At 26.1% G+C, this 12311-nt stretch overlaps 2 protein-coding genes across 2 annotated transcripts in view; one reads left to right on the top strand and one right to left on the bottom strand.

Moving 5' to 3' along the window:
• LOC135139213 (dynactin subunit 2) overlaps window positions 1-12311 on the bottom strand; it is a 46982-nt gene that overhangs the window by 18866 nt on the left and 15805 nt on the right. The gene's annotated exons all lie outside the window — the stretch shown is intronic.
• On the top strand, window positions 9227-10544 carry LOC135139214 (transcription factor Adf-1-like). Its single transcript, XM_064069358.1, has 3 exons — window positions 9227-9458; window positions 9609-9762; window positions 10093-10544. The coding sequence occupies exons 1-3, from the start codon at window positions 9302-9304 to the stop codon at window positions 10457-10459; spliced, it is 678 nt and encodes a 225-aa protein (XP_063925428.1). The 5' UTR covers window positions 9227-9301; the 3' UTR covers window positions 10460-10544.

Genomic DNA, 12311 nt, shown 5'->3' with positions numbered 1-12311 from the left:
TTTCCCATTTATCGATCTTTTGATGTTTTGATTTCGCATTTTTTAAATTTTTCGATTTTGATTTCTCGATTTCTCAGTTTTTCGATTTATTCGTCTTTAAGATTATTCGAGTTTCCAATTTTCCGACGTTTTAGTTCTAGGATTCATGTGTTTAAATTTTCGATTTTTCAATTTTTGGCATTTCTAAACTTTTTTTCTCAAGTTCTCAATTAAACGATTTTTTAATTTTCCCATTTTTCGAATTCTTAATTTTTCAATTTCTCTGTTTAAGTTTTGGGATTTATCGATTTTTGGATTTTTCGACTTTGTTTTATTGATTTTTCAAAATTTTGCAAGTTTTTAAATCTTACATTTTTCAACGTTTTCATCTATTCGATATTTTAATTTTTGGATTTTTTAGATTTTTAAAATTCTTGACTTTTCAATTTTTCGGTTTTCAAATTTTCAGGGTTAAAGTTTTGGGATTTTTCAAGATTTATTTCGATTTTTAAATTTTTAGAATTATCGACTTTTTGTTTTTTTGATTTTTTACTTATTCGATTTTTCAAAATTTTGCGAAATTTTAAGTCCTACATTTCTCGACTTAACAATTTTTTAATTTTTCGATTCTTTGACGTTTTGATTTCTCGATTTTGTAAATTTTCAATTTTTCGAATTTTTAAATTTCAGATTCTTCATTTTTTTGTTTCGATTTCGGAAACTGAGACCTTCTCTTTTTTAGATTTTTCGATTTTTCAATTTTTCGGTTTTTCGATATTTTCATTTGTCGGGTTTTCAAGTTTAAATTTTTTAATTTTGAGTTTTCCCATTTATCGATCTTTTGATGTTTTGATTTCGCATTTTTAAAATTTTTCGATTTTGATTTCTGGATTTTTCAGTTTTTCGATTTATTCGTCTTTACGATTATTCAAGTTTCCAATTTTTCGACGTTTTAGTTCGAGGATTTATGTATTTAAATTTTCGATTTTTCAATTTTTGGCATTTCTAAACTTTTTTCTCAATTTCTCAATTAAACGATTTTTTAATTTTCCCATTTTCGATTTCTTAATTTTTCAATTTCTCTGTTTAAGTTTTGGGATTTGTCGATTTTTGGATTTTTCAAGATTTCGATTTTTAAATTTTTAGATTTTTCGACTTTCTGTGTTTTTGATTTTTCAACATTTTGCAAGTTTTTAAATCTTACATTTTTCAACGTTTTCATCTATTCGATATTTTAATTTTTGGATTTTTTAGATTTTTAAAATTCTTGACTTTTCAATTTTTCGGTTTTCATATTTTCAGGGTTAAAGTTTTGGGACTTTCCAAGATTTATTTCGATTTTTAAATTTTTAGAATCATCGACTTTTTGTTTTTTTGATTTTTTACTTATTCGATTTTTCAAAATTTTGCGAATTTTTAAGTCTTACATTTCTCGACTTATCAATTTTTTAATTTTTCGATTCTTTGACGTTTTGATTTCTCGATTTTGTAAATTTTCAATTTTTCGAATTTTTAAATTTTAGATTTTTCATTTTGTTTTTGTTTCGATTTCTGGGACACTCCGATTTTGGCCTTCTCATTTTTAGATTTTTCGATTTTTCAATTTTTCGGATTAATTTTTCGGTTTTTCGATATTTTCATTTATCGGGTTTTTAAGTTTGAATTTTTCAATTTTGAGTTTTCCCATTTATCGATCTTTTGATGTTTTGATTTCGCATTTTTTCAATTTTTCGATTTTGATTTCTCGATTTCTGAGTTTTTCGATTTATTCGTCTTTACGATTATTCGAGTTTCCAATTTTTCGACGTTTCTAAATTTTTGGGTTTTTCGATTTCTCAATTTCTAGATTAAGAGATTTTTTCATTTTCGACTTTTCGATTTCTCGATTTCTCCATTTTTCGATTTTCAAATTTTCAATGTTTAAGTTTTTAGATTTTTCGACTTCCTGTTTTTTTGATTTTTTATTTATTCAATTTTTTTATTTTTCGATTCGTTGATGTTTTGATTTCACGGTTTTGTAAATTATCAATTTTTCGAATTTTTAAATTTTAGATTTTTCACTTTTTTGTTGTTTCGATTTCTCAATCTTTCGATTTTTTGATTTCTCGTTTTTAGATTTTTCGATTTATTATCAATTTTCGATTTAACGGATTTATTTCGTTTTTCGCCTTCTCGTTTTTACATTTTCAGGTTTTTTAATTATTCGGAATTAGGTTTTTTTACTTTTCGATTTTTCGAATTTTCACTTTTTGGTTTATCGGTTTTTGTAAGTTAAAATTTTTCAATTTTGAATTGCCCCATTTTTCAATTTTTTCGATTTGTCAATTTCTAGGTTAATGGATTTTTAAATTTTTCCACTTTTAAATTTTTTGTCTTTCCGATTTCTCAATTTTTCGATTTTCAAATTTTCAGTGTTAATGTTTTGGGATTTCCCAAGATTTATTTCGATTTTTAAATTTTTAGAATTCTCGACTTTTTGTTTTTTGATTTTCTACTTATTCGATTTTTCAAAACTTTGCGAATTTTGAAGACTTTCTCGACTTATCAATTTTTTAATTTTCCGATTCTTTGACGTTTTGATTTCTGAATTTTGTAAATTTTCAATTTTTCGAATTTTTAAATTTCAGATTTTTCATTTTGTTTTTGTTTCGATTTCTGGGACTTTCGATTTTTGCCTTCTCGTTTTTAGATGTTTCGATTTTTCAATTTTTCCATATTTTCATTTATCGGGTTTTTAAGTTTAAATTTTTCAATTTTGAGTTTTCCTATTTATCGATCTTTTGATGTTTCGATTTCGCGTTTTTTCAATTTTTCTATTTTGATTTATCGATTTCTAAGTTTTTCGATTTATTCGTCTTTACGATTATTCGAGTTTCCAATTTTTGGCGTTTCTAATTTTTTTTCTCAATTTCTCAATTAAACGATTTTTTAACTTTCCGATTTTTCGATTTCTTAATTTTTCAATTTCTCTGTTTAAGTTTTGGGATTTGTCTATTTTTGTATTTTTCAAGATTTCGATTTTTAAATTTTTAGATTTTTCGACTTTCTGTTTTTTTGATTTTTCAAAATTTTGCAAGTTTTTAAATCTTAGATACATTTTTCAACGTTTTCATCTATTCGATATTTTAATTTTTGGATTTTTAAAATTTTTAAAATTCTTGACTTTTCAATTTTTCAGTTTTCAAATTTTCAGGGTTAAAGTTTTGGGACTTTTCAAGATTTATTTCGATTTTTAAATTTTTAGAATCATCGACATTTTGTTTTTTTGATTTTTTACTTATTCGATTTTTCAAAATTTTGCGAAATTTTAAGTCCTACATTTCTCGACTTATCAATTTTTTAATTTTTCGATTCTTTGACGTTTTGATTTCTCGATTTTGTAAATTTTCAATTTTTCGAATTTATAAATTTCAGATTTTTCATTTTTTTGTTTCGATTTCTGAAACTGAGACCTTCTCTTTTTTAGATTTTTCGATTTTTCAATTTTTCGGTTTTTCGATATTTTCATTTGTCGGGTTTTCAAGTTTAAATTTTTCAATTTTGAGTTTTCCCATTTATCGATCTTTTGATGTTTTCATTTCGCATTTTTTAAATTTTTCGATTTTGATTTCTCGATTTCTCAGTTTTTCGATTTATTCGTCTTTAAGATTATTCGAGTTTCCAATTTTTCGACGTTTTAGTTCTAGGATTTATGTATTTAAATTTTCGATTTTTCAATTTTTGGGATTTCTAAACTTTTTTTCTCAAGTTCTCAATTAAACGATTTTTTAATTTTCCCATTTTTCGATTTCTTAATTTTTCAATTTCTCTGTTTAAGTTTTGGGATTTGTCGATTTTTGGATTTTTCGACTTTGTTTTTTTGATTTTTCAAAATTTTGCAAGTTTTTAAATCTTACATTTTTCAACGTTTTCATCTATTCGATATTTTAATTTTTGGATTTTTTAGAATTTTAAAATTCTTGACTTTTCAATTTTTCGGTTTTCAAATTTTCAGGGTTAAAGTTTTGGGATTTTTCAAGATTTATTTCGATTTTTAAATTTTTAGAATTATCGACTTGTTTTTTTTTTGATTTTTTACTTATTCGATTTTTCAAAATTTTGCGAATTTTAAAGTCTTACATTTCTCGACTTATCATTTTTTTAATTTTTCGATTCTTTGACGTTTTGATTTCTCGATTTTGTAAATTTTCAATTTTTCGAATTTTTAAATTTCAGATTTTTCATTTTTTTGTTTCGATTTCTGAAACTGAGACCTTCTCTTTTTTAGATTTTTCGATTTTTCAATTTTTCGGTTTTTCGATATTTTCATTTGTCGGGTTTTCAAGTTTAAATTTTTCAATTTTGAGTTTTCCCATTTATCGATATTTTGATGTTTTGATTTCGCATTTTTAAAATTTTTCGATTTTGATTTCTCGATTTCTCAGTTTTTCGATTATTCGTCTTTACGATTATTCGAGTTTCCAATTTTTCGATGTTTTAGTTCTAGGATTTATGTATTTAAATTTTCGATTTTTCAATTTTTGGCATTTCTAAACATTCTCAATTTTTCAATTAAACGATTTTTTAATTTTCCGATGTTTCGATATTCCAAATTATCGATTTCTCTGCTTAAGTTTTGGGATTTTTCAATATTGGAATTTTTCAAGATTTCGATTTTTAAATTTTTAGATTTTTCGACTTTGTTTTTTTGATTTTTTACTTACTCGATTTTTCAAAATTTTGCGAGTTTTTAAATCTTACATTTTTCAACGTTTTCAACTATTCAATATTTTAATTTTTGGATTTTGGATTTTTTAGATTTTTAAAATTCTTGAATTTTCAATTTTTTAGTTTAGACAATATTTTGATTTCTCCTTCAACAACGAAACATCACATTTTTAACAAAAAGATTCTGTAAAATTTTTTCCAAACAAAGAACTCATTTTCTCGTTTTTTGATTTTTCGCCACTTCCATTTCTCAGTTTTTTGATTTTTCGATTTCTCGACTTCTCGATATTTTGATGTTTCGATTTCGCAATTCTTCAATTTTTCAATTTCGATTTCTCGGTTTCTCAGTTTTTCGATAATTCATATTTTCAATTTTTCGATTTTAGAATATTTCAACGTTTCAGTTTTGGGATTTATGCATTTGAATTTTTCGATTTTTCAATTTTTCGCATTTCTAAATTTTAAATTTTTGGATTTTTTAATTTCTCAATTTCTCGTTTAATGGATTTTTTAATTTTTCGACTTTTCGATTTTTCGTTTTTCCGATTTCTCGATTTCTCAATGTTTAAGTTTTGGGATTTTTCAGGACATATTTAAAAACTCGCAAAATTTTGAAAAGTCGAGTAAGTAAAAAACCAAAAAATCAAGACAGTCGAAAAATCTAAAAATTTAAAAATTCAAATCTTGAAAAATTCCAAAATTAATAAATCCCAAAACTTTAAATGAGAAATCGAAAAATCCAAAAATTTAGAAATTGAAAAATTTAAATACATAAATTCCAAAACTGAAACGTCGAAAAATTGGAAACTCGAATAATCAAAAAAACGAATAATCGAAAAATTGAGATATCGAAATAGCCAAAGATAGAAAAATAGAAAAATTCAATATTTTGATGTTTCGAATTCGCGATTCTTCAATTTTTCGATTTTACAATTTTTCAACGTTTCAGTTTTGGGATTTATGTATTTAAATTTTTCGATTCTAAATTTTTGATTTTTCGATTTCTCAATTTCTAGATTAATGAATTTAATTTAATTAATTTTTCCACTTTTCCATTTTTTCTTTCCGATTTCTCGACCTCTCAATTTTTCGATTTTCAAATTTACAGTGTTAAAGTTTTGGGATTTTTCAAGATTTATATCAATTTTTTAATTTTTCGATTCTTTGACGTTTGGATTTCTCGATTTTGTAAATTTTCAATTTTTCAAATTTTTAAATTTCAGATTTTTCGATTTTTCAATTTTTCGGTTTTTCGATATTTTCATTTGTCGGGTTTTCAAGTTTAAATTTTTCAATTTTGAGTTTTCCCATTTATCGATCTTTTGATGTTTTGATTTCGCATTTTTAAAATTTTTCGATTTTGATTTCTCGATTTCTCAGTTTTTCGATTTATTCGTCTTTAAAATTATTCGAATTTCCAATTTTTCGACGTTTTAGTTCTAGGATTTATGTATTTAAATTTTCGATTTTTCAATTTTTGGCATTTCTAAACTTTTTTTCTCAATTTCTCAATTAAACGATTTTTTAATTTTCCCATTTTTCGATTTCTTAATTTTTCAATTTCTCTGTTTAAGTTTTGGGATTTGTCTATTTTTGGATTTTTCAAGATTTCGATTTTTAAATTTTTAGATTTTTCGACTTTCTGTTTTTTTGATTTTTCAAAATTTTGCAAGTTTTTAAATCTTACATTTTTCAACGTTTTCATCTATTCGATATTTTAATTTTTGGATTTTTTAGATTTTTAAAATTCTTGACTTTTCAATTTTTCGATTTTTAAATTTTTAGAATTATCGAGTTTTTGTTTTTTTGATTTTTTACTTATTCGATTTTTCAAAATTTTGCGAAATTTCAAGTCCTACATTTCTCGACTTATCAATTTTTTAATTTTTCGATTCTTTGACGTTTTGATTTCTCGATTTTGTAAATTTTCAATTTTTCGAATTTTTAAATTTCAGATTTTTCATTTTTTTGTTTCGATTTCTGAAACTGAGACCTTCTCTTTTTTAGATTTTTCGATTTTTCAATTTTTCGGTTTTTCGATATTTTCATTTGTCGGGTTTTCAAGTTTAAATTTTTCAATTTTGAGTTTTCCTATTTATCGATCTTTTGATGTTTCGATTTCGCGTTTTTTCAATTTTTCGATTTTGATTTATCGATTTCTCAGTTTTTCGATTTATTCGTCTTTACGATTATTCGACTTTCCAATTTTTGGATTTCTAATTTTTTTTCTCAATTTCTCAATTAAACGATTTTTTAATTTTCCCATTTTTCGATTTCTTAATTTTTCAATTTCTCTGTTTAAGTTTTGGGATTTGTCGATTTTTGGATTTTTCGACTTTGTTTTTTTGATTTTTCAAAATTTTGCAAGTTTTTAAATCTTACATTTTTCAACGTTTTCATCTATTCGATATTTTAATTTTTGGATTTTTTAGATTTTTAAAATTCTTGACTTCAATTTTTCGGTTTTCATATTTTCAGGGTTAAAGTTTTGGGACTTTTCAAGATTTATTTCGATTTTTAAATTTTTAGAATCATCGACTTTTTGTTTTTTTGATTTTTTACTTATTCGATTTTTCAAAATTTTGCGAATTTGAAAGTCTTACATTTCTCGACTTATCAATTTTTTAATTTTTCGATTCTTTGACGTTTTAATTTCTCGATTTTGTAAATTTTCAATTTTTCGAATTTTTAAATTTCAGATTTTTCATTTTGTTTTTGTTTCGATTTCTGGGACTTTCGATTTTGGTCTTCTCATTTTTAGATTTTTCGATTTTTCAATTTTTCGGATTAATTTTTCGGTTTTTCGATATTTTCATTTATCGGGTTTTTAAGTTTACATTTTTCAATTTTGAGTTTTCCCATTTATCGATCTTTTGATGTTTTGATTTCGCATTTTTTCAATTTTTCGATTTTCAAAATTTTGTTATTTTTTAAACCTTACATGTTTCGGTTTTTCAATTTTTTTATTTTTCGATTCGTTGATGTTTTGATTTCACGATTTTGTAAATTCTCAATTTTTCGAATTTTTAAATTTTAGATTTTTCACTTTTTTGTTGTTTCGATTTCTCAATCTTTCGATTTTTTGATTTCTCGTTTTTAGATTTTTCGATTTATTATCAATTTTCGATTTAACGGATTTATTTCGTTTTTTCGCCTTCTCGTTTTTACATTTTCAGTTTTTTTTTATTATCAATTTTTTAATTTTTCGATTCTTTGACGTTTTGATTTCTCGATTTTGTAAATTTTCAATTTTTCGAATTTTTAAATTTCAGATTTTTCATTTTGTTTTTGTTTCGATTTCTGGGACTTCCGATTTTGGCCTTCTCCTTTTTAGATTTTTCGGATTAATTTTTCGCTTTTTCGATATTTTCATTTATCGGGTTTTTAAGTTTAAATTTTTCAATTTTGAGTTTTCCCATTTATCGATCTTTTGATGTCGCATTTTTTCAATTTTTCGATTTTGATTTCTCGATTTCTCAGTCTTGATTTATTCGTCTTTACGATTATTCGCGTTTCCAATTTTTCGACGTTTTAGTTCTAGGATTTATGTATTTAAATTTTTCAATTTTTGGCGTTTCTAAATTTTTTTTCTCAATTTCTCAATTAATTTTTGACGTTCTGTTTCTTTGATTTTTTACTTACTCGATTTTTCAAAATTTTTTTTAATTTTTGGATTTTGGATTTTTTAGATTTTTAAAATTCTTGATTTTTCAATTTTTCGGTTTTTACAATATTTTGATTTCTACTTCAAAAACGAAACATCACATTAAAAAAAAAAGACGCTAGAAGCCTCTAAGATTATGTAAAATTCTTTCCAAATAAAGAACTCCACGGATCCTCGAGATTTTTTCGAAGTATTTTAAAAACACAACACACAAAATCTCGAAGATTTTTTTATACTAAGAAAAAAAAACACTAGGCGCCTGTAAGACTTTAATTTCTCTTTTAAACGCAAAAAATTGGTCCACAGTTATTTAGACCGATCTTGCCTCGCCTCTGAGGTAAAAATATATTTACAGTACATGCTTAACTTCAATTGTTTATACATCGAAAGAATGCGACAATTATGCACGCAGCAAATTGTCTCCTCAAAACAGAGAAAGCCATTAAAATTATTAATTATCCTACAATGCAACAAAACGTTCTGAATATTATTAATGATAAATAACAACAAAAATAAATAAATTGTCAGTTTTATAAACATATACACATTGTATATCATCTGACATTAAACTGAATTGCCGTTGCGTCTGTACGAAACCATTTAACTTTCGCAAAAGTCATTTTTAAACAAACCCTAATTTACCATTGTTGAGCTAGCGAAACTAGAGTTAGAACAACTAATTCCTGTAGGGTTTTATTAAAATGAACATAACAATATCCCGAATAAATGATCAACCTTTTTGGATCAGCTTGACCTTCCACGGATATCATTGATCGCGTAACGTACACGACGTACCAGTTGTCGTTCCCCTTCCCCTCCTATAACGGGAACGGAAACGTGAAGGTCATGCCAGTTCAACATTACAGTTACCGACGCGGCGCCGACGACAAAACATCGTATTTACTCCGTTTTGGCGAATTCTAACACACAGTTCGACACAATCAAAAAAACATGAGCAATTCCAGTTACAGAGTAGACGCTGACGAATATTTAGTCTCGCTGATAGCGAAACATCCAGGTATTTACGATAAACGCAGCGATTACTACAAAGATTATATACGAAAGCAACAATCGTGGGACTCCATCGCTAGCCAACTGAATTTGGATGGTATGAAACTTGTTATACACGTTGCTTCGACTCGATGTAACTTGTTTCAAATTTTTCATGCTCAAGTTATTAATAAATGAACTTGTTTGAAATATTATTCGTTGTTGATAATTGAATGGTTCAAATATTAACTGATTCATGAATTTTCAGCTGAAAGCGTCCGGAAAAGATGGGAAAATTTACGAGACAGATTTGTACGAGTTTACAGAGAATATACGGCGTCGAGCAATAATCCCATGGTGAAGAACAAATTTAAATTGTTTGACCACATGTTATGGTTGGCGCCACATATCCGCAAACGCAGGTACGTGCATACATTTTGATAGACATTCTCGAACTATTTTCACCCTACAAATCTCAATGAACATACTGAAACTTAAAAATTAACTTTGATGGGTTTAAAATAATTGAAAAAACTAAATATTGAAAACTAAATGAATTAATACGCTTTTTTTTATATTTTCACTCACCCCTTGTTTACTTACTTGCCAGTGGCGTACATCATTTTAATACAAAAGTTTTTATACCATATGAAAATATTTTTAATATATTTTGGTTATTTTCAGGGAAGTAGTTTTTAATCTTTGAAAACATATATTTTTTCAGTAATTTAATAAATTTCTTTTTTTTTTAGAATGACGTCCTCAGTTTTTGTAATGAAAACCAAGGTAGCTCCACAGTTCTCTTTAAACGACGACACTCAAAGCAGCGATAATCACGAAACCAAAGAAAGTGTGAACGTAAAGGCGGAAACACAATCGAACGCATCGGACATCACATATCACGAGTCTTATTTGGAAGATGATGCCATGTTGTCCTCTACGTCAGCTGCTGACGGTATTTCACAGCCGACTGAAAGTGAAATTCCGAATAAATCTGATCATTACTTCATGATGTCAGTGGTCCATGACTGTCAAGCTATGCGCCCGAGGAAAAAGTTGAAGTTTAAGAAAGACGTTTTAGAACTGCTGGAAAAGTATTTATATGATGACGACAAGTGACTATTTGTGATGTGGATTTGTGTTTAAAATGTTAACTAATTGAAAGAATTAACCGACAAAGTTATATAAAACTTGAAGAAATGGATATGTTGATTTTATTTTTGGCAAATTTATAATAAGTTGAATGTTCCGTTCAACGGTCAAAGTTTTTTTAATTTCCTGCCGTCAAGTTTAATGTATAAAATACATGCATATTGTAAAAAAAAAAATGTTTGTGTTTTTTTTTTGTTCTAAACTTCGTGAAACGTGTTACAAAATTGGAAGTTCTTTCGACAGAACTTCCCTCGCCCCTGAAGTACAGTATCGCTTCTTTGAAAAATCACAAAAATTGTTTTGCGATAGTTCAGTAATTTTGTGATAACCTCTATGAAGTAAAAACAATTTACATAGATAATGTGTGAAAAAATTGGTCGAAGGTTATTTTTCTGCGCTTGAAGTACAGTCCAACAAATCTCGCTTCTTAAAAGAATTACTATAAAATTTGATACTGCGATTTTTGTTTTGTGATAACCTCTATAAAGTAAAAACCAGTTGCGTAAGTGAAATTGATAGACAGACGGACAGACGGAAATTGGAAACCATTTTTTCTATACTTTAGAGGTCATGAAATGCGCTGAGAAAAAATACGAAACAAAACTTTACCGAAACTGGTCGAAGTTTCAGTTTTTGAATTTTGTAATTTTCCAATTTTCAATTTCACGAGTTGTCATTTATTAATTTTTCAATTTTTCATTTCTTCAGTTTTTCGATTTTCAATTTTCGCTTAGGTTTTTATCGTATTTTTTTTCAATGTTCTGATTTTATCATTTTTCTTTTTTCAATGTGATTTTGAATTTTAGGATTTTTCAATTGTGATTTTTCGGTTTAATTTTTTGCTTTTCCAATTTTTGATTTGCAAGTTTTCATGTTTTTAAGTTTAAATTTGTCACTTTTTTAATTCAATTCAGAAGGTGGTAAAATTTTTCAATTTTAGATTTTGCAATTTTTCGATTTAAAATTTCTCGAGGTTTCAATTTTTAATTTTTCGTTTCGGTTTTTTATTTCATTTATTTTTACAACTTTTCGTTTTTATGTTTTTGTTTTTTTAATTTAAATATTTTCAATTTCTTCAATACTCCGCTTTGCAATTTTTCAGTTCTTCATTTTGTTTGGTTTCTTCAATTTTACGATATGTAACTTTCGAGTTTTATTTTAAAATTTTTTAGTTTTCGATTTCCCAACTTTTTATACATATTTCAAATTTTAGATTTTGTAATTTTTCAGTTTGCAATTTCACGAGTTTTCAATTTTTGATTTTTCAATTTTTCGGTTTTTTAACTTTTTGATTTTTTATTTTTTGTTTCTTAAATTTTTGATTGCAATTTTTCTAGCTTCCAATATGTATCTAATAATAATTATATGTAATATTTAAAATTTAAAATTTAAAAAGGGGAAAGACTGGAAATGGAAAGCGAGTGCGGTGAAGAGGGGGAAAGAGACGAAGGGGAAAGAAAAGGGGGAAACAGGAGAAATGGAAAAGGGAGAAATTGGAGGAAGGGAGACATGGAGAAAGCGGGAAAGGGGAAATGTTAAATAAGGAAATAGGGAAACGGAGAAAGACGGAAAGATGGAAAGAACGAAATAAGGAAAGAAGGAAAAAGGATGATAAGGAAACAGAAAATAGGAAACTCCGAAACATGAAAATCACGAAATGGGGAAATTAAAAATGTAGGTAATTAAAGGAAATACAGGACATATGAAAATAGGGATACAAGGAAAGAACAAAGGAAGAAATGGGTCAACGAAGCAACCAGAGAATAAGGGAATTAAAGAAAAATGGATAGAGAGAACTAAAAAAAACACGGAAACAGAC

Source organism: Zophobas morio, unplaced genomic scaffold (assembly GCF_036711695.1).
Source record: "Zophobas morio isolate AGI-343-1 ecotype UQ-CSIRO unplaced genomic scaffold, CSIRO_AGI_Zmor_V1 ptg000031l, whole genome shotgun sequence".
Taxonomy (NCBI): domain Eukaryota; kingdom Metazoa; phylum Arthropoda; class Insecta; order Coleoptera; family Tenebrionidae; genus Zophobas; species Zophobas morio.
The sequence above is the reverse complement of the archived record's forward strand: the minus strand, read 5'-3'. Positions and strand labels throughout refer to the sequence as shown.